Source organism: Abramis brama (genome assembly GCF_963993115.1).
Source record: "Abramis brama genome assembly, chromosome: 24".
In the NCBI taxonomy this organism is placed as follows: Eukaryota; Metazoa; Chordata; class Actinopteri; order Cypriniformes; family Leuciscidae; genus Abramis; species Abramis brama.
Genome location: NC_139986.1, coordinates 21,494,076 through 21,517,538, shown reverse-complemented (window position 1 = coordinate 21,517,538; position 23,463 = coordinate 21,494,076). Strand labels below are relative to the sequence as shown.

General features: G+C 38.9%; 1 protein-coding gene across 1 annotated transcript in view; it reads left to right on the top strand.

The window, feature by feature from the left end:
- The first annotated feature begins 264 nt into the window (after window positions 1-264).
- Window positions 265-23,463, top strand: part of bcl2a (BCL2 apoptosis regulator a) — a 51,896-nt gene continuing 28,697 nt past the window's right edge. Inside the window, exon 1 of the mRNA XM_084103485.1 lies at window positions 265-1,509. Within this exon, the coding sequence (XP_083959611.1) occupies window positions 955-1,509 (555 nt within the window). The 5' untranslated portion in view covers window positions 265-954. The remainder of the gene's footprint in view (window positions 1,510-23,463) is intronic.

The following is a 23,463-nucleotide window of genomic DNA, read 5'->3' as shown; positions in this document are numbered from 1 at the left end:
GAGTTCCCCAGATAAAATGTGTTACAACGCTTCCTAGTTCCCCTATTGAAAATGTATTTGTCAAAATGAGCGAAGCTTGTACTTAAAGACATGCCTGAAGTATGGAGTCCTGAGGGATTAATGAAAAGAAGCTTTGACAAAGCTGAAAGGAATGAAAAGAATTGCACTTCAAACACTAACCCAGACACCATAAACACTGCATCTGTAGAGGCATAGTACTACGGCAAAAGAAATGAATGGTGTGACGTAGGAAGTGCCGCCCCCGAAGAGAGACTATCTTCAAACAGTATTCAGTTTCAACAACAGTCCTAGCGTTGCTTCAATGAACGCGCCTGTCTCGATGTCATTCGTTGACGGTGACAGAGCACGCTTAATTTCTGCACGATCCGTGCCGCGCGTTGGAAAAACTGAATCTTGCCAAAAAGCGTGGAGATATACTTGTACATTTTACATACAGAAAAAGTGCTTCTTCGTGCGCTGACTTGGTTGCTATTTTCTCTTCCGTCTTTCTGGGACTTCGAATGTCAGTGGAATAATTAGAAACACAGCGCTAGCTTTAACTCTCTTCTTCGGGCTCGTAACGTCAACGACGTCGCAAGGTTTTTTCTTTCTTCTCGCTATTGGCTGGTGGTTCACTGGAATATAAGCGCAGTGAGTCTGAGCTGTGAAGGGGCATTCCTCGCGCCGCAGCAACGGCCACTCTATCCATCATCGGCGCGCGCTGGACATGCAGGTTTGCAGACAGTTATGGCTATAAAGTTATAACCAATGAATGTGATACTCAGTCATATTATTTTCCTCAAAAATTCCATTTCAATGAGAGAAATCACGTCAGCGTGATGTGAATTTGAATTTTACTCTGAGCCCTTCTCTGTGGGAGACTTTTCCGTTACGATGTACTTCGAATAACCGACTCTTTACCGCTCGCGCTCGTTTTTACCCTGTTTAATAACGATGGCTAACGAAATTCGCTATGACAATCGGAATATTGTGGAGAAATACCTCAATCACAAACTTTTAAAGAGGGGATATGTTTGGAAACTTCCATCTTCTGGGGAAGAAGATGACACCTTCAATAGAGGAGAGGGCTCCTCTCCAAACTCTGACAGGAGGAGGCTTCAGGCTCCCTCGGCCGGCGGGGGTAACAACTCTGAATGCCTGATAGCCCACCGGCTCACCCGTTCAGACCCTCATTTGAGGCTCTACCGGGTGTTACGCGAGGCTGGAGACGAGATAGAAAGGATATACCAGCGTGAATTTGAGGAGATGTCCCACCAGATGGTATTTAGTCCCAATGCAGCGCAACGCAGCTTCTTAACCGTGGCTGAAGAGCTCTTTAGAGACGAAGTGAACTGGGGGCGGATCGTGGCTTTCTTCGAGTTTGGCGGGACCATGTGCGTGGAGAGCGTCAACCGGGAGATGGCGTCCCAGGTAGATAGTATTGCACACTGGATGACAGACTATCTGAACGGGCCACTGGAAAACTGGATCGAGGAAAATGGAGGTTGGGTAAGTTTATGGTCAAATGATCGCGTGACCTTTGCCCAGTCATTCATTACTTCATCCCTGCAGCTGAAGCTTAACATCATAACAACACAGTCTTATTACACACCGAAGACCCATGCAATGTTGTTTACTATCACCTTTTACTAATCAAATTATTACTTTCTTAGTAAGGTTTGATTCTACTAAGGAGGGTCACAGCAGATTGTTAAAAACCCCATGACAGCAAAATTCAAGTTTTTGTGCCTTTTAGCTTTGTGGCTTCTTTATCCAAGTGCACTCCTAAACACTGACAAAATTGGGAAATATACTGGGAAAGGGACTAAAATATTGATGATTTATCATGTAGGCTACTACAGATTTGTGTCCAATCAAATTCTCTCTAGTAAGAGAAAGTCCTTCCTCCATATCACCCTGCAATTCATGTTTAGGGCTGTGATCTAGCTAAAGGCTATTGGATATTTAAAATATGTTTTGTCCAAACTTCCTGTTTCAGTAGAAAGTATGTTGTCACTAGGGAAAAAACTACACAACCGTAAAGTGATTCATGAGGTCTTTATGGCGTTTTACATAGTTTCAGGCTCTAGTCTGGCAATGATTGTGTCTGCAGTGCTATTTAGTAGAATGGGTTAGTTGTTTGAGTGGTACTGGTCTGGTTTGAGTTGAGTCAGCTTGGTTTTTGACAGTTCAATCAAGGTGAAAGTGACACTTAAGTCATTGTAAGCCACGCCCCTCTTATGTCCTGTAAGAGAGTAGTTTTTTGCAGAGTGAAAGAGGCATCCTTTTTCTCTAGGACATATGACTTTGTTGCATGCTAGGTCATATGAATTCTTAATGATTGTTTGGTTGTAATTGTAAATAATTCCAGCAAATGTAAAAAAAAAAAAGTATGGTCAAATGAAACACTGTAAGGTAGAAAGACGATTTTTTTAAGAGATAAATAAAGATATTTTTGCTCGAGGTGTATGGAGGGCATTTTCTGCCAAATTTAAATAAATAAATTAAATGATTAAAATGAAAATTAAAACCAGATTAACGATTTCATTACAGAAAACAGTACGCAAAATATGTGACAAAATTGAGAATGAAATTAAATGATTTCATTTTCACAGCATTATCCCTGTCAAATTGAAAAATAAAATGCAATTGGTGATTTCACATTTCATTTTCACTACAGTCTCGAGGCAAGACTGCCAATATTAAAATGAAAAGCCAAACGTGAAAAAGAAACTACAAATGCAGTTTTTACAATGCTCTTTAGTAACGCTCACGCAATAATAGTGACACAATTCAAATACAAATGTAAATTTTCGTTTTCATTTTAATTCCTCTTTTATTTCACAGTATTCATTTTCGTTTTCATTTTCAAAGACAACCTGCATGCAAATTCTATGTTAATGAGTGGGTGTGGCTTATTCTAGTAACGGCGCTGAGACACGCCTTCTGTAAAGCTAAGTCATCGACGTCCCGCATGAGTTTAATGTGTGAAACAAAATTATTTAAATGTGATTATATTGTAATCGAGACGACGAGATATGGCGAAATCTGTTAGTGAGCTTTTGCGGGAAGCTGCCGCAGCATTAGAACATGGAAACAACCAGCCTGATGTGATGTTAGACTCAGGCTAGACCATAATCGACGATGAGGTTCATTCATGTATTAGGCTGTTTTGGAAATTCAACTATTTGGGTGTAGGCCTACAGAAGTCTTAGTAACACAATTTCTACAACAATTATAGCCAGACATTAATACCCACTGGCTTTAACCGAGAACCTCGGCCAATGTTTCATTCGCGTCGTGCCTAACAACGCCCTTCAGCCGTGACTTATTCAGATACAGCACTAGCCTAGAGTAGCCTACCTTATTGCTTTTATAAAACGGTTACCACGCAATACAAATATGAATCCCGAACATATGTATATGCAACTTTCATGAAGTAAAATGAATCACTAAAAGCCAATTCCTTCCGCTGGAGAAAAAAAAATAGTCCCTGACCATTTGCAACAGAAGAAGTTACATTATTTCTCCATTAGATGGGGACAAAGACTGTCTTAATGAGTGAGTCAGTCAGTCAGTAGAGAAGACTTTTGAAATGACTCAAACTTGTGATCACGGAGAAGAAAGACGCAACTGACATGACTATAGGCACGGACAACCCCTATTAACTGTTAAAAGTACAAGATATCACACCGGGTATTCAAACGGATTTTTTATTATGAATATAGGACTGACCTGAAGGAAATATCTAGCCTACTGTAAATGCAGGTACACTCGCTTTCTCGATCTCATCCAGAAGTTGTTACTGGAAATGAAAATCAGCATTGTGATTATTTTTGTACACAAACTTAAAATAACCAAAAGACACGTAGCCTAACAGTTAAACAGATGACAGATACAGGCTAGTGCTGTATCTGAATAAGTCACGGCTGAAGGGCGTTGTTAGGCACGACGCGAATATGAAACATTGGCCGAGGTCCTCGGTTAAAGCTAGTGGGTATTAATGTCTGGCTATAATTGTTGTAGAAATTGTGTTACTAAGACCTTTGTACACCCAAATAGTTGAATTTCCAAAACAGCCTAATACATGAATGAACCTCATCGTCGATTATGGTCTAGTCTGAGTCTAACATCATAACTAACATGGTCAGGCTGGTTGTTTCCATGTTCTAATGCTGCGGCAGCTTCCCGCAAATGCTCACTAACAGATTTCGCCATATCTTTATTAGCCTCATCCACTATTTGTTTTGAAGACTTATTAAATTAAATGTATTTATGATGACAATTAAATTGTATTATAATTATTATAATAATTATATATATTACAAATTTATTATTATAATAAAATAGATTTTTACTATCAAAAATATAAAAAATGATCATTATAATAATATAAATAATAATCATTCCTGGTTGGGGACTTTGAAAAAATAATTTGTTTATATGTAAATTCACGAGTCATTCAAGGTTAATGGTGCAACACTCAGATACTGTATAGTGCATGTTTCTTTAATGCTACCACTACACTATAAAATAACTAAATTGTTACTTACACATGGCTGGCGCAACTGGCCCCTGGTGGCTTGTCTCTGAAAAGAAAGGAAATCTGGCACTTGTAAAAACCGAGTAGCCTATATGCATGAACGTCCAACTCCCTACATTTTTATTCCTTATTTTTTCCTAAAGAGCCCTTGCTTTTACACTATCCTTCACTCTGACTGCAGTGCTTCTGTGCTGAATTATTTACGGTATAAATTGGTGCAGCCCATCATGGTTGTGTTGATCCTTTATGGTTGGACTGACTCCACCCTATTTATCTCAGAACCCCAGTCTAAGATGAGGGCTGTAGACAAGGACTGTCCTCCAAATCATGAACTGAACTACATTATGCGTGTTATAATCTTATATAAAAATGGTTAAATGGTGTTAAATTGCAGTTTGGGAATCTTTTCTCTTTTCCTTCAAATAATCAACCATTTGAGCATGGTATTATGTGAGATGGAACAGTCTAGGGATGCACTGAATTTTCGGCCACTGAAAATAGCATTTTCGTTTTTTGGTCGAAAGAGAAATACGGCAGAAAAATAAATGCCGCTCCGCCCCTCAGTGTTCAGCGCACGTTTCACTCTCACTCTAGTTGTTATCACTTCGCGGTGTGACGCTCCGCTCAATATTCCGCTCTATGCACGTGCAACGCTCAGTTGGTCACAGCCCATGCGAACGCTCCACTCATGTACCGCTCATGCTCATTGGAAAAGCAAAGTACACTCAAATAATGCGCCGAAATTTCTATGTAGTAGTATACTTGTTTCTGTTTGCAATAGCCCTATACTGTGCTGCAACATGATGTAGTATAATAACCGTGCTGGGCAACGCTGGTAAAATGACGCTATACCCTCTCGTTCACTGATCCGCTCCCCGCTACGCTCTGCTCACATGTTCTGATATAGCTTTGTACGACTATACATTATTTGTATAATTGGTCAAAAATACATTTGTTAAATCTGATTCTGCTGCATAGAACTGAATACAGAACAATATATTAATAATTTAATATATTTTCTGTCCAAATTTAGTGTTACTTTCAATAAAAGTGTGGTTATTTTATTGCTTGTATTATTATTTGTTTTAATTTAGAATCATTAGAATGATTGAATTTCATTAAAAAAGTCTATTATTAATACAATTAATGCAAAATAAAGCTAATTTAAAATTAGAAATAAACTATTTTTAAATAGCATTTTCAGTTTCGGTTTTCGTCCAAGTGCATCCAGAATTTTCGGTTTCGGTTTCGGCCCAGAATTGAAAATTCGGTGCATTCCTACAGTCTTCATCTGACTGCAGACTAGAGGATAGCCTAGTTTCTCCACTGTCTGGTACAGCTGTGCAGGTGGCCCAGCGGAGCCAGAGCTATTATTCCTGTCTGGATGAAAGGTGTGCTGGGGCTGAATTAATGATGGTCATTACTCAGCACATCTGCTGCAGGTTAGACTGACTCAAATGGCCTGTGATAAAGGGAGGTATGGGGAGAGCTTTTCAGAGCGACCACCGCACACAAACACTCTTCAAGACGCAAACCAGCATTCTCATTATTTCATTCTCTGTCTGTTATTTTAAAGGTCAGTTGTAATGAATAGATGTTGAACTATTTTATTATATCTAGTGATGTATGACTGTATCAACTCTGTCATTCCTTTAGTGAAGAGATGCGGTGCAATTAGGATACAATTAGCAGAGAAGCATTTTAATAAGCCTTTACATGTCCCTGCATTATTCACAAAGCTCAGCACTTTTGTCCAGAGGCAATGAATGATTTATTTATTTCATTTTGTCATGAAAAGCACATCTAGAGTTTGCATTAAGACTGTTATTGCTGAGAGAATTGGCTCGCTCATGAGAGTTATATATTACACTGAGTCTGTCATTAACAGCTTCTTTAAATGTAGGAATTGTTTTGAAGTGCTGAGAGCATTTGACGTTGATATATACTTGCACAGGGGATGCTTCCCGCTTGATTTCCTCTGTAGTTAGTTATTTTAGGGGAATCTTTATTAAGTTACTGATAATGTCCCAATAGCTTACCATCAGAGCGCTGGTGCTGTTTAGGCCTGTTCATTTGCTCATATAAAGAATGCATTTAAAAACTTGCTGTTTGGAGATTTATAAGGACTTTTATCTCAAGATCAGAAGAATCAGTGGGGATGCAGCCAGTTAAAACACTACTATAAGCTTTGCTTTAATGTAGTTTTGATCTGTTACTCTGTATAAAGTTCAAGCGACTCAGGTACTGGAAGAAGAACAATTCTGCCTTTGCTAAGCGTAACACAATTAAGAACGTCAAGTGCTGTGCCAATATTCATTTCCCCCATAGAAGGTCCTCAATGTGTAAGAAGGGCTTCCCATTTGCCCTAAATTGGTAAGATGGCTTCACTTCTCTGGCTGAAAAAAATGTTCTCTCCACCCATGGTTAATCCCGACTTATTATCCTCCTTTTGAATTAATGTGATTCATTAATCCTAGGAAAAAGCCTGTCTGTGAAGAATATATGATTCAGCTGTACCACAGCGCTCTGTCTTATTACTCTTTTTCCAGGACCCCTGCAGGGATACCCCGTTTACCCAGCATGCCTTGGAGACCATTGTCTTACTTCAGCCACTATCACAGGTTGAAATGGACTCAAAAGACTTTTAAATGCATGTTCTGTCCATGTAGATGGTCTTTGGTTCACAATGATACAATTATACTAGACATAATTAATTTGGTTCTGTTAGCCATTTTAATGTAGTTCTTCTTAATGATGGAAGTAAAACATGCCGTGCGTCGTAATGGGTGTAAAATAATTATTGTTGCCGCTATTTTAGAAACGGCTTGCATGAGTCTGGAAACTGAATCAACGTAGTTTTATGCTGCTTGGAAAGTTTTCCATCCATTTTGGCCTTTCTCTTAACCCTTGCCTGTAGAAGTGTTTTATAGGTGACTGCAAAAAATAGACTCTCAACCACTTTACCTGCCTTTCTTTTTTCAGAAAAGAAGAAAAGAACATCCTATACGTGTTACTCAGGTTTCCTTTTGTATGTAAACACATTTACCATAACATTGGAGGCTTATTCAAAGTGCACACATGTCTGTTAGCTTTTATGTCAAAACCAGAGAAACAACCGTCATTTCTTTCCTTTTTTTGAGTCGAGAAAATCAGATTTCTTTTAGTATTTTGTTTTGCATGTAAATTTATACTAGAATAATATTGCCCCACAAGGGGAAAACGCTCTGTTATGTCATCTCATGCATTAAAATAACTTTTTAAAATGGTTTAATTGCTTTTTTTTAATGTGTTTAACAGAAGCTGTAGGAGTAGAGTAGGTCTGTTGCCTCCCAATATTTGACAGCACTGCACATGGCAAAATAGAGCAGATGCTCAGACATTTAGGACTTCTGGTTTGCAAAATGCTTAATGAGCTTTCTCATTACTGTGTAACCGCTTTGAGCTAGCTCATTTAGCATGCTCTTTTTTCCCCACCCCCTCTCTCAACAAATTGATGTTTACTATTGTCATAATTGCCATGTTACTGTTGAGGTGTAGGTAAAGATGGGAGCTTTGTTGGTTTGGTGAACTGAGATCAAGTGCATTGCTTATGTGGGGCGTTTGCACATAGGCACACTAGTTATCCCAATGCACAACATTTGCTTAATAATCTCCCACTTATTGCTGAGATTGAGGGAAGCTAAGTCAATCAGCAGTTTATGTTAGGTTCAGCTTAAACCTTTATATTTTACTATAGTTTTACTATCCTTGTGACTTCCGGAGGCAGCCAAGCGTATGGCATTTAACTCCAGCCCCGATTCAGATAATGAAATCAGTCTGCGTGTAAGTTTGTTTAGACAGACTACAATTGCGCAGGTGCTCACCCACACACCACATACCTGCGGTTCATTACAGGTTTCTTGCTGTGTACAGTACACTGCTGATTCTGATACCTTAGAGGCATGTTTGACCCCACCTGGGTCTTTTGTTAGTGGGTGTTGCGTTTTGGGGCGTTTTACAGTTTGAGTCAAAGAACTTCAAAAGCTCTAGCATCGCTCTTGTATTCATTTTTCCCGAACATGTGCCTCCTACAGCCCTTTCAAGTGACACTGTTTATGAAAGTGATATTGACAAGAAAGACAGACCATAGGAAAAAAACAGTCAACAAATGAGTGCAGAGGAAATAATAGAGTGACATTCAGTGATAATGGCTTCAAACAAACCTGCTGTGTATTTTACCGTTGCAGCGTACATCTGTGCCTGTGAAGGTGCCAAGAAAGGCTGCGGAAGAAAAGAAACGTGAGATTAAAAAAGAGGAAATGAAGGAGGCGGATGAATAAGAGCAATAAAAGAAATCAGGACGGATGAAGAACTGTAGAATAGGTGACTGTGTAAAAGAGTATGTTTTGTTATTGTACCTTCCTGCCCAGCTGCTATCAGGTGGGAAAGGTTGTGGCTCCTGCTCCTGGGGGGCAAATTATGGCTCCAAGGGTTTTTCTGATTGGCTGCCGGAGTGCTGCATGGTGCCTTTGACCTCAAGGCGAAACCCTCTGCTGGGTGTGTCTGGAAAAGAAGTCTGATGTTTGGTGGAGATGCAGGGTTTTATTATAGGGCTGGCAGTTGCGGGAAAATAAGGGTTCCCTAGCAGGTGTGGTCTCCTTGGTTTGAGAAACTAGATTCTATAGCCTACATAAAGACGAACAAAAGTCAATAAGTGAGACAAGGGTAAACGTTCAAATGATTAAAGAGAGTCTGCGGACAAAATTATTCATCATAAAACCACTTTTTCTCTTTTTTTTCCCCCTAAGCATATTTCTAACTTCTGAGGATTACAGATAATAGAACAAACTGGATGTGAAAGGTGAGTTCAGCAAGGGGTAAGCACCGAGATAATCTTTATGTTTGAAGAAAGCCAAAACATTATTTGTTGTCCCTCATCTATTTCTCATTTTTATTCACTGAAACTCGCAGTGAGTCATTAGAAGAAAACTTTGGCGAAGCTGAAATGTCTCAGCCGCATTTATGTTTTTAGTTATTGGTTTCCTTGAGGAGGTGAGAGACTTGCAGAGAAAGTTATAGGGACATTCCCTTCATATACACAATGTACTTTTTCTTTTTTATAAATGCATGTTGTAGATCTATGTGAATGATTCATCCATGTAGGCCTATTCATTTTTAAAATTTTGCTTGATCTTCCGGCGAAACGTCAGACTCTCTGTGGATGTATGTCAGACTCCTCCAATCATTTCATCTGCTTAAATTTTTCCCCTCCACAAACATACATTTTTAAGTGCAATGACCACATCTCAAAATCCAATCAACAACCGATGGATAGAACCAAGTCCCTTCACAATTTTTTTTTTCTTTTCAGATAATTTGTTATACTCAGATGTACATTTGTCCACAGTACAGAAGAAACGGTCTGTTGCTACTTCCGTTTCATTGTGACTTTAAAGAGATTCTGTTTATTGAATAGCACAATACATAGATCACATTTATCCATTATTAACGCTGGATTATAAATCAGAGATAGGCCTAATTGATTTCCTTGTCTGTAACTGGCTTCCTTTCTTCCTAGTTTTGGATGCACTTGGACGACGACTGTTTGTGTTTGTGGACGTGTAGTTATTTGGATAAGTTGACTTGTGATTGATCAAAGTGACGGTTCTTGCTGATCAGACAGGCTTTGTATTGGTTTTGAGTTTTGTCTGCCTTTGATGCTGCAATTTTGATTTTGACTTTCCCTCACCCTTTGATATGTTCCTTGTGATTTAAGAATTTCTTTTCTTTCCACAGACCTTTTTTCTTTGCACCTGGGCACTGTGGAATATAGAAACAAAGACAAAGGAAGAAGGCAACAAAAGCTCATGAATTTTTGCCAGCATATATGGTCCTAATTCCTGGGTTAGGGCATCTTTCTAGCCTAGTGGACTTAATGCACCCTCATCTCCAATACATTAGATGAATGACAGGATCATTATCTCCTCAGAGTTCTATATGTACATCGTTCATGTACATCAACAAATACTCACTGTTTGGTGTGCGGGTTGCACTCATTGATTGGTGAAAATGTATTTGTGAGTTCAGGACCTGTGGTTCCTCCTCTTGCTATCAGATCGGGGGTAAACATTGTCACTTGCTTGCCTACCAAAAGCTTTCTTTCTTCTGTAGATTTGGAATCATCTACTAGGCACGCAAACCGAATTTATTCTTCAGAGGAAAACAACTCATTGCCCTCTTGATCGCAACTGATCGCCACCTCCCACACAAAAGTTGTCAGCTATGACAGTTGGCTCATAGAAGCCCTTTGCAGTAAATCCACATCTGTGTGGGTCTGCCCCCTGAAAGAAGCCATACACTCTCACAAACATGTGACATACGCTGTGCAATAAAACACTGACAAAGGATCAAGAATGATTAACAAAATGGACCGCTCGCAATGAGTTGTAGATGCTGCAAACTCAGATTGGAATCTTAGCGATGAGACAGGCTCGTTTACTGAGCTTTTGCTGCTGGGGACTTAAGAGTTTATGTACTGTATGCAGGTTAGAGTTTTTTTAATGGAATTATAGCAAGCGCAGAGTATGTTAAGGGTTTCTTTCATTCGTTCTGTTATGCCTCTTGTGATTTCGGTTTTCTGTAATTTGTTTTTCGAGTTGACTTTAGAGGTTCTCCATCGTTAGAACAAAACCTTTATTTATTTATTTATCCATTTTGTTAGATTCACCCTCTCCTCGGGCTGCAGTTTTGAAGAATTTTCCCTGATCTTCCTCACTGAACTGCAGGAGTTTTTTTTAACTCAAGGACTCAATGTTGGACTAAATACTTTGTTGGGGCGCTGCTCTGTGCTTGTTTGGCATAAGCGTGGCTCAGCATGTCCAACAATGCACTGCTCTTGTCTCCTCTTTTGTCTGGAGAGAACAAGATTCTTGGTGGCTTTTAAGCTGTTCAGGGTTGAAGCCAAGTATTTCCCCCTCTTGGTACCTCGGGGTCAGCCCTGTCCGTCGCTTGCCATCTGCTTCTCGGTTTGCTCCAGGCATCGCAGACCCTGTTGATCTCCTCCTTATCCCCCGAAAACCATTCCTACCATTCATCCAGCACGAGCCATCGTAAGTTTGCAAAATGCTTTTCTTGTATAGCTTCTTGTGTCCTCAAAAAAACTGCTCTCCCACACAAAAGTTGTCAGCTGAATGACATTAGAATGAAAACATGGTCCCTGTACGTGTAACACAATGTCATAACTCGATCTTCCAGAGAAAAGCCAGGCTTCTCTCTGGTTGTATGAAAGACACACTTACACAATGTGTAAGAAAGTATCTGTTGCCACTTCTGTTTCATTGTGACTTTTTTCATTAATGTCCTTATATTTCTGGTTTACAGAATTGGGAGCCATTCGCACAATGATTTCTAAGGAAACCCCTGCTGAATGCTAATAAGATGTTATTTCAAGATAGCCCAAAGTTTGAGCAGTGCTGGGTCCAGATATGGAAAAATCAAAGCTAAGATAAGTCAAACAGTAATTATGTATTTTAGGTTCATCCGACGCAGCTTGAATTATTCATGTACAATGGGAAAGAGGCAGTCTCTGCCTGTTAACGTTATACATAGCCTGCCTTTAAGTTTAAGACTCTCATTAAGGCATGTTGAACTAGATATAGCTTGGTAAATGCAGAGAATTCCTTGTCCAGTGAGACTTTTTCCCCTGAGTTTGACTTTCTGTGAACCTGGTTTGAAAACCCCTTTCCTATCTCCTTCAGCAGAATGGAAGTGAGGTCCACATGTAGTGCATCCCTGTTATTGCTTGAAAATGTGACTGTGAGCTGCTGCTCTGAAAGGCATTAGCATTGCCTCTCTCCACACTTGTCAGCAGAGAAGCTGCATTAATTCATTTTTGATAGGACGGGTAACCTCAGCACTAAATGTTCCCCCCTAACAACACACCCTAACATAAATGAATTACGGTCCAATCAGATGTCAGGCAAGACATGAGGTATCCTCCTTAGTCATGCAATGACAGAACAGACTTGCTGGGAATACATATGCAGAAATTTACACATAGAAAGACTTGCTTCCTAACATTGTTGTTCTGCTGGCCTGCATGATTTATCTAGCCATCTAGCCATTATTTGATGCTGATAACTAAAATGAAATATTAACTTATGAACTGTGAAGTCAGAAACTATTCAGAAACTAAGTTTTGGATTGTTCTTTTTTTTAATGTTGTTTCAGGCCCATTTTGTTTAAATTTCTAATGGCCACAGGGTAATATGATATATATATAACCCCAAACTTTTAAACAGTACTGCACTTTTGATCAGTAGTATCAGCATAGTTGTATTGCAGTAGTGAAAATTACACTGCGAGTAGTCAATGGTAATTTAATACACTATTGTGAATAACAACACTGATACATCCTCTTTGCTTTCACACTCTTTTTACTGTCCCATCTGTTCCATTGACTCAGCCTGATGCTGGGGGAATTTCCTTGCTGACAGAGTGGTGTTCATTAGGATTAGAGATAGAACCGATACAAAAAGACATCAGTTTTCCTCTTTGTCTTGCACACAACATCAGTCCAGCCATTCAAAAACTCTACTGTTAGTGACAAAGATCAGAACAGGAAGTGTGGGATACAACCCTCTGGCTTGGATGAGGATTAGGTGCGTGGGTTAGTTATGAGGAAGCCAAAAGCACATTCCCAGCAGGCTGAACACAGCTGGGGAGCTGAATGCTTGAACAGCAGAGCTTTGAGAGCCAACCAGCCATCATACTGTTGTAATTCCAGCCTTGTGATTTCCCTGCACGTTGACCACATGTGGCTACATTTCAATATGAGTTACATCACCTTAACGATTACTGGAATTGATTCCAAAGTCTGTGTGGGTTTATTGTCAGCAACAGTGCACAAATGAATCTACAAGTTTAAAATTATCTTTCTGTGGCTAAGGTAGGGAAGAAGACCCATGAAGTCAAAATAAAACGAGTAGCAAGAACATCTAAATCTGACTGTTAGAGTTCTGAGATGAGAAAGGATGCTTTACTTTTTTACTCAAGCTATTCTCAGGTGGAAGTATCAGAGTATGGTCAGGTCTTGCTGAATGAATGAAGCAAGCCTAATGGTGCGTACAAGTTTCGTTGGAAAGATCGTATTTATGAGTTGAATGCACATAATCGTCATAACAAAGTCATAATTAGTCATAATTGAGTGGGAAACTCATTAATGGTAAATTTGTTAAAATGAATGGAAACATATCTAAGTTGCATGCACAATAAACCATTGTGTTGTACAATTACAATTTACAGCACCTTCATACATGAAATAAAAACATAATGCAAAAACACACCCGATGCTCATTCTTTATTAATCATTTTGTAGATGTAGAGTTAAAAAAATCTTGTTGAAATTTATGTAGAAAAGGTACATCACAATCTTGCCAGATAAACATTTAGAATAGGTGACAATGTTAATGTTAGATGGTTTGGTTTTGGGGCGGAGGGTGATTCTACCTTCTCTCATGGGTTGACTCGGTCCTTTGATGATGGCAGATGAGGACTGAAGCACCTTTCTGATGGCGTAGATGAAAGCAAGGAGCTCTGTCACTTTCCAGTGTAATGGGGTGTGGTGGGAAGTCATGTGGAAAACTCTCACACTCGCTATGCAGACTCTCACGTGGCTCGCATACTCTCCTCATGTTTTGTCCAAATGGGAACATGTGCACGTGTGTACCATTTAACTAGGGTTGAATGCATTGGATCTGCACAGGCATTAGGTATCAAGTATGCCAAATACATGTAGGTGAAGGCTCCTGAGCTCAACTGTGCCAGATTTATTGGCACCAGTGTGTTTCGAAAGGGTGTTCGGTGGCGGCGCACAGTCAATACTGAAGCAATTTTCCCCATTTCACTCACTGATGGGAGAAATTAGATGTCTAGACATGGTTCATGGCTGCAATAATCAACTTGAGCAAACAGTACAGAGAAACCACCAAGCGGCTACATCTAGTTACCGTCTGCTGAAACTGAATGGTTCTCATGCTTGTGCAATTTCTGAAATTTTTTAGGGTTATTCAAATCTGCTTGAAAAAGAAGAAAAGACAAGCATGTTGTTGGTTGCTAGGTAACATAACATCATTGACTGCAACGTGTATGGTAGATTTATTTCTAGCAGTTGTGTGGACTTCTTTGGTTCTTCCACTGTTGGCCCGAAGGCAGAACTGTCTGCCTTACTGGTTCAATGGTGAGTGCGAACAGTACTTTAAATACCGTGTGAAATAGAAATTCACATTATCTATTTTTAATGCATGTTATTAATCGTCTTATGAACAATTCATCCATGCATGTTTCAATGTTACAATTTTTTTTTACCTCTTAATTGTTATATAAAAAGGTCATAAATCTTTCAGTAAAACATTTTTTCTTTTTCAATAATCTGTTGCACTCGGATGTATGCCTACGTCACAATATGGAAGAAATGATCTGTCAGTTCTTCCATTACATTGTGACTTTAATCATAGTTTTTGTCTTTTGATGAATATATGTTTTAAATTTAGTCTTTCATACATTTTAGTCAATTTTACTGATTAAAATGGTATCTAATTTCAGTCTATAAAAATAATATTTTAGTTGAGAGTGCAAAGTGAAACTGAATTCAAACTTTTAGTTTGATTTCAAAGTTTAGTGTGTATTCACAACGTAACTTGTACATTATGATGATCAGCATGTGACTTAATTCATGTTTACTTCTGCAATCTTTTTTTTTTTTTTTTAAATTGAAGTTGTAATATGTTTATGTTGTGTAAATATCTGATTACTCGCATGTGTATATGATGAATTAAATAAGATGCTGTAATTACCTCCTTGCAAAGGGATTCAGTTTACCGGTGTTCACTCACTGTTCAGCTTTAGCTCTCGTAGCTCCAGTGGGTCAGTCCCCAACATTATTGATTGGATCATTTGAAACATTGATATTCTATATAGATTTTTCTTCTTCACTAAAACATTGTTTGTTCTTTGTTAAAGACAACATAGTAAAGCATCATATCAAAGAGCTGTCTAGAAGACCACACAGATACACAGAGCAGTAAAGTCATTCACACACGCACAAACAGCACTCCGATGGAAGAATGGGGGTTGGCACCAGGGACAGAGGTGGCAGATGGGTGATTTAGCATGCAGGCAGCCTGCAGGGGGACCCTCCATCTCCCCTTCTTCTGCATGCTGATCAGGAGGAGGAGCAGGAGGGCGAAGACTTGGGAACAGAGAGAGAGACGCATAGCAACACACTCAAAGGCTCGACTGCCCCATATGACTGTTTGCCTACTAGCTCCTTTCTTCCTTCAGTCTTCTCGGAGGCTCGTGCTGTTGTTTGCTTTCTCACACAGCTGTTTGATATTTAGGGATGAGACCCTGCGGGCCCGATCTGTCGTGGCGCTGTGCATAACTCCAGCGTGGTTTTCATTCTCTTGAGACAGTTACAATGTGTTAACAGAGATGGCTAATTGATGACTGAAGTTCAGTGTTTCTCAGTGTGTTTATCTGCCTATGACTAATGATCTTGTGTCCTGTAAACAGTGATGTCCTGCAGGCTGACTAGACAAAAGAACGATGCTCGCTCACAAACTAGGGATCCATGACAAGACACGAGGCTTCTAAAGCGGGCGCTTGTGATGCTGAAAGAGGAAACCACACTGCCATGGAATCTTGACCTCCATCATGTGGCTTCCATTTTTAGACAGGATTCACACACCCGCCTGACCGATGCCGTATTTCCTTCCATTCAACTCAATAGTGGGATCGTTGTCGCCGACTGTGGGATTTTGCCAGCTGATTCAGTTTGGCCTCTGTCACGTTCTTAAGCACAATGCCCTGGACATATCCGAGACCCACTCCAGTTCCTGTTCTGAATAGGTCTTGTATGATGTAATGCATGCAGCAGGGCTGAGATGTGTTGGTGGTGGGAAAGGAAGTCACTTCGGCTAATGTAATGATTAACGGTATGCTATTTTAAAGTGACACTTTGTTAAGGTTAACCTGAATGTAACGCCTGTCCTGTTTAATGATGGAAAAGCTTTTTTATCATTAACCACAAGAAGTTGTTGTGATCAAAGTTTTACCCTTTTTTCCTTTCGAAATTTCTGCTGTGCTCATCACTCATTATGAAAGCAAGAGCAAACTCCCACAGCGTCTTTTTGGCAATTTCAATGGTTTCAAAACTCGATTTTTAGCCAAATGAAAAGGACCAACATACTGTTTTGACGCGAATGCAAATTAATGCAAAAGTACAAAATCCCCCTTTATGCTGAGCTCTCTCTGTTCTGTTTACCAACTAGCTGAACATTGAAAGATTGAAAGTCCCCTTTTGGTATTCCCCTGCAAAAAGAGAACAAAATCAGAAATCCAAACTAACTGTCAGGGTCTCAGCGGGGCAGATTCGAGCACTAAAAAACGCTCCTTTCTACAGATTGACAGTAAATGAACGACTTCAGTCACGTTCTTTTGTGTTGGAGGAAAAGTAATGCTTTTAATCTTAACATATCCACTGAATGATCATGTTTTGACTTGCGATAAAAATAAAGATTCACTTTTTTTTTATATATGGTTTTAAATGACTAATAAATGTTAAATTAACAACACAGTTTCACCAAAAAACAGTCAGTAAAGAGTGTTATGTTATGACTGTAAGAGTAATGTTTTCTCAGATCTTAGGAATGTGGAAAATTTGCCTGTGTAAATACGACCCAGCTTGTTAAAAGAAAATAGTTTGTTCCGTACCTTTATCTTTGATGTGGTCACCAGTCTCTTTGTGTTGGCGTAAAACATCTTTATCAAGGATCACACTCACCATCTCTATCCGCACAACACCCTGAAACAGGGACTTTGTGTAGGAAAGTGTAAGTAAACACCTCCTTCTTAGGTTTGAACTGAGACCTTACTTGCTAATTAGCCTTTCTGGCACCTGGATATCTCCAGAGAGAGACCTCTAGATAATTGTATCAAAGTTAGGGTGACACAATTTTGCCAATGTTTTGATACAGTCCACAGGTGGGCCATGGTGGCCTGATTCTGCCAGGGGCAGAACAGTGTCAATGTATTGACCTTAAAGTGACTTTAACTTTGTTTTAAAGTTGTGCAGTCTAAATGTCTCATTCTGTTTCTCATGAGGATTTTCAAGCTCCTCTGCCCCTAAAATGTTCCCCTACGTGGTTCCCACAATAACAAAGCCAGATTGTCTTTACACCCACATCAATGCATTCCTGTCATTCTTCTCTTGGAGGCCAGGCTAAGATCAGCTGATAGACGGAAAGTGAACGAGAGAAAAAGAGAGGTCGTTGAACCTTTCCAACAGAGGACTAGGGGAAAAAGGGGTGGGAGGCGTACACGTGGGTGGTAGATCTGTGTTGGAGGGGGTGTGGGTGTCGAGGGAAGCGGGTGGCAGAGGAAGAGAGAGCTGATTAGAGAGCAACTGGGGTGGAAGAAAGGGGGAGACGGAAAAGCACTTCCAGAAGGCCTCCAGCCCATGAGCTAATGCTGTAAAAATCTTTCCTTTTCTTCTGCTGTTTGTAGGACTGAGGTTGGGGGCTGTCTTTGCATCTGAACCTCCCACGGTCATCACCCACACTGTCTCTGTGGGCAGATGTTTGACTTTCTCTGCTGTATTGCTTCTCATTCTTTAACAATATTTCTCATTTACTGACTGTCTATCCCAGAAGAACATTGTATTGGTTAATAAGGCTGCTCCGTCATCGCAATAGGGTTTTTTTCTTTTCTGCCAATGTTTTCACTAGCAACAAACTCAAATAATTATTCAATTTTTTTTACAGTTTCTTAACAAAGACATTTTGTAATAGCTGGAAACTATTTTAATGCAAATAGTGGCATAAGTTACTCTCCAAAAGATTCGGGTCAATTTTTTATTCTTTTTAAAGAGATTAATGCTTTTGTTCAGCATGGATGCATTAAATTGATCAAAAGTGACAGTAAAGACTGTTTTCAACATTCATAAGAATAAGAAATGTTTCTTAAGCACCAAATCAGCATATTTAGAATGATTTAGAATGATCTTAAGGATCATGTGACACTGAAGACTGGAGTAATGATGCTGAAAATTCAGCTTTGCCATCACAGAAATAAATTATATTTGAAAGTATATCAAAATAAAACAAATTTTTAATGTGTTGTTGATCAAATTAAAGCAGCCCTGGTGAGCATAAGAGACGTTCAGAAACATTTAAAAATCTTACCGACCCTACATTTTTTACTTTAATGTATTTCTTGAAAAGTTTTTTCATTAAAATATGTTTTACAGCCTCAGATAACGCCTCAGAGAAGGCCTCAGGTCACGTAGTTCACTATGTCTCACTTCAGCAGACACCCAGCACAGCTGTACCAACCACTGTGGAACATCAGATGTTTTAATATGAATATCCATATCAAGCACAATGATGCAAATTACAGTTTTTTTTATATGTTGCTTTGATGATAAACCAGGTGACGGCTCTCCACTATGGAGACGAGATGATGTATTGGGGAAAATGAGTGTACAAAAATTTAATTGTGATCTAATGAACGCTCATTGGCTGAGCAAAAGAAACTGTATAAAAGTGAGTCTTGATTGAGGTTGTTAGATGTTCTGCAGGCATCGTGGCTTTATTGTCTCCACCAATAAAGTCACATTTTTTGGCATCTGGAACTCCGTTATTTGAGTGATTTCTTACAAAAATGAGAAGAATTTTTCCACGACATGAACAATAGTGAACATCTCCAAAATAAATACAAATTTTCTAATATTTTTTTGTTGTAAATTTTAACCCATTCTAACTGATGCTGCCAAGACTATAACAAGTCATTCTTGCAATTTTCAACAAAATGTCATCTGTTTTAGCCAATTATATAATTGTATCTATCTGGCAAGTGAAATAAAAAAAGTTTAATATATAAAATTGTTGTGCCCTGCTGAATGTATTTCTTATTTTAGTAATACCATTGTGTCAGGTGTTTCTCCTAAACTTCTTTTGAATAAAGAAGGAATAAATTAGATATCAATTAGACAATTTCTGGCTAACCAGATCCTGGAAGAATTTGACGAGTAATGTTCATATTGTTTTTATTGAAATCTCTTAACTTATGCAGATATCAGACATGAGGGCAGTTTGTGGCATTAAGATCTCTTCTGAAACTCTAGAATAGACACACAAGATTACTGGGGTCTTTTTTTAGGAGAACAGTCTGAGAAACAGTAGACCTAAGAAGAAGTCTCCATTTGTCTTGATTTAACCTCATTGCGGTCTATGACAAACAATCTCTATTAAACTGAGATCCTTTTTTATTTTCTTGCATACGGAAAGTTTCTGTATTTTGTATTCTGTACTTACAGAGATTATGCCTGTGGAACAGTCAGATGGCCTTTTTCCTGTACGCTCCTTTCTGGAAGTGTGTCGGTGAGCTCAGATGAAAGAATGTAACCCTGCCGGGGTTGGCGGTTGGGGGGGGGGGGGGAGTCTCCCTTCGACTACAGCAGAGGCCTGCACTTTCTCTGAACTTTCCCTCTATTTTCATGCCACTGTCCTTTGTGATGCTGAGCATCAATTTGTATTCCTGGGCCCACAGTTTTAGCACCTTCATTTCATCTCTCACACTGGTTCTTGTACAAACAATGATTGACACTGCTGTTGCTGAGCAGAATTCAAATCATGCCCATACACTAATGCACCAGCCAGATGCAAACATGTGGCAGACTTGTTAAGGTCTTCGTACCTTCCTGTTGAAGATAAATGGCCTCAGCTTACACGCTTTACTCAGCTGCATGTCTACTCGTCAGATCATATCCAACCCATTTGTATAATCCCCTTTTCCAGACAAAAGTAGGCTGAATTGCATTGGTTAATCAGAGTTCATGGAGGTCATTGCACTTATATAAATCTCTAGGAAATGAAAATGGCACGGTTAAAACATACTAAGCTGTCTAGGACACAAATTATGTAATGCTCTTGGAGAATCTGTGTGCGTAAAGGATGTATTTCTGCACACACTTGTTTGCATCATGACAACTGCACAAAAAAGCTGTTTTTGATTCACTGCTCACATGCACTCTTAAAAATAAAGGCTCTTTATTGACCTCTATGATTCCTTGAAGAACCATCCAAGAAACAAAATGTTCTTTAGGTTATTAATGTTCTTCACATCAGGAAAAACATGGTTCTAAAGAACTGTTCAGTGAAAGGTTCTTTTTGGAACCAAAAATTTTTTTTCTATAGTATCACTGAAAAAACAACAAAAACGATTTGGGTCCTTTATTTTTAAGCGTGTATGACCTAATCAGCAGGGTTTTCGAGAAAAAAGCAGAAAGGGTTAACATATTTAAAATGCATGGCCGATGATTCATTTGTCATACAAAAATAACACAAGCCTTTCAAAAAAAAATGTTTCCCTCTGCACTGAGGCTACGAAGGGACGTTTCCCTCATTTGCACAGGCTGACTCATAAGGATGTATGGGGCCAAACCATGGGCGCTGTTGGTCCTGTTTGAAGCATTGTTTAAATGAGGACAGAAAAAAACAGATGTTTTGTTTTCAGCACGAGCCACTGTTTTGTTCTGTGCGGTCGTGTGCACACAGGTATCCGAATTACTCACTGTCAATGTGATGGTTCTGTTCTGTGGTCTACATGCCAAAATGCTGATGTTTGATCAGTTTCCCCTTGCTGGGTGTTATTTAAATATGAAATGATGCATTCAAAGGCTGTTCTGATGATATCAAAAAGCAGAAGTGCAGACAATGCTCTGCCTCTGGAAATACAAAGACGTGAGTTTGATGTCATCACAGAGTGATGGTCGTTAAGAGAGCACATGATTTTGTTTCAGTCCTGAAACCACTTTTTTCTTCTTCCTGGTTTTGTCCCTGTTGGATAACGTTTTTATTAATGGAAATATGTACAACTTCTGTAGCTAAATACATTCTTGCTTGGAAATCTATTGTTTTATCATTGTGACTGGGACATGCACATCTAATAATAACAATTTATTTATGATCCAATACATGGGTTTTTAGGATGCTTTTTATACATTATGCATAAAATGTAATTTACATAATTAAGAGGTGAGGTAATGATCTATAATGCAGCCTAATCAAAACTGAATTTTCAAATCATTAAATTATGATATAATTATTTACATTGAACTCAAAACATTTTTGCATTCAGCTACTTTACTCAATGCGATTAAATGGAGAGCAAATAGAGACTTTTATCATTTATTATTATTAGGGGTTCAAACATGAAGCTTTATTATTTTTATATTTGTATTATTTGAGAATTGATTCCTTGGCAACTAGCTGAAATCAAATAAAATTTGAAAATAAAAGTTTAAAATGTTTATATTTAATTTTATTTCAGTTAACGTTTATTCCTCCTGAGCTTTGGAAACTAATTTAAAAAAATATATCTGTGAAAGTTTTGTTGCTGAGCTGACGAAGTGTACTGCATTGATTTAGCTCTGTTGTTCTATCAAAGCAGTTAAATAAAATAGAAAAATTCATTTAATCTGTATGATATTTCCTTGATCTCATGATCTCATATTGTGTACTGTGCTGCTTTATATTACATAGAATGAATCAGTAAAGTCATATATGGCATGTATCTAAATATACACGCTCTGTACTCTATAGATATATGCATGTCAGGCAACTTTTGCTTTCATTCTTTTTTTGGGTTTAGCGGTTCAGCATCCCTTTTATCTGGCATTTAATTAGAACTGTAGGCTGTTGTACGAAGAAAAGCCTTTCCAAGTACTAGCTGAGGTCGCTTCCTGCCCAAGTCAGCTGATTCGAGATGTGTCTCTTTAAACCTTCGATCACTTTTCTTTCAAGCCACAGTGTAACAGTTCTCGAGAAGCTCAAATATAAACTTATTTCGTTCAACAGGAAATCATTACCTCAGCTGTGCAATTCGGTTTTGCCCAATGACTAAGACAACATGCGTTTTGCATCAGAGGTCTAATTGTTGTTTATTGAAAGGTCATTTGAATGAAACTACTCTCCATTGATGAAGTTTGAGCATGCAGAAGTAAGAATGCCTGTGTCAGCTTAGTGAAAACGGAAATTTGGGACATAGGGAAGTTCGGGGTGGGGGTGTGCGTGAGGGGGTGTGTGCACAAGCGCAAACTCACATATGACATCATGCACAGATTTAAAAAATGGAACTCGACACTGGAGGTTAACTGAGAGATGTAATGATTTAAAATGTGGATTTGTGTTTTAAACAAAGTTTTTTATCAGGTTTTAGCTTAATGCGTGTTCTCAAATCTAAATTAAACTGATATATAGTGGAAAGGAAAGTGTGAAAGGTCTTGAAATGTCAGTTTGCACTTGGTCTTTTTAGAGAGAATATTTTAAACAACCCTGACAAGTCCTTGACTCTAAGAATACCGGTTGTGGTGAGACACATTCTAAGAACTAGGCTGAAGTTTCCAGTGATACAACATTCAGTACATTAAAAAGAAGTCAAAAGCAAACTCGGAGAGCATGTTGTCATAGTGGAGGAAAGGAAAAGCCAATGTAAAATCAACCTCAGACTCTAAAACAAACCCAGGAGCCTTAAAGAAAGGGCTTGTGCATTATTGTTCATTATTGAAAACTCAACAATGCAGAATTGTTATTATCAATAGCCAAGTTAAAGTGTTTTGAATATCTTTTGAAAGCTTAGGCTCTGCTTGAGTTTGGTTGTCATTTTTCAGGTGTGCAGTGTGTGTGCTTGGAAATGTACGGCATTCGTCTTTGGGACTAAACCGCTGAGCGGAGAATGGGTGCTTCTGCATGCCCACATGTGACCTTGTTTCCCTCTGCTTAGAATTATGTGCAGGACTATATTACTAAGCTCTACAGTTTTGCAATAATTGTGTCGCAATGCAGGTCCACAGGGATGCTGATGCCTCACAGCTTTCTTTACAG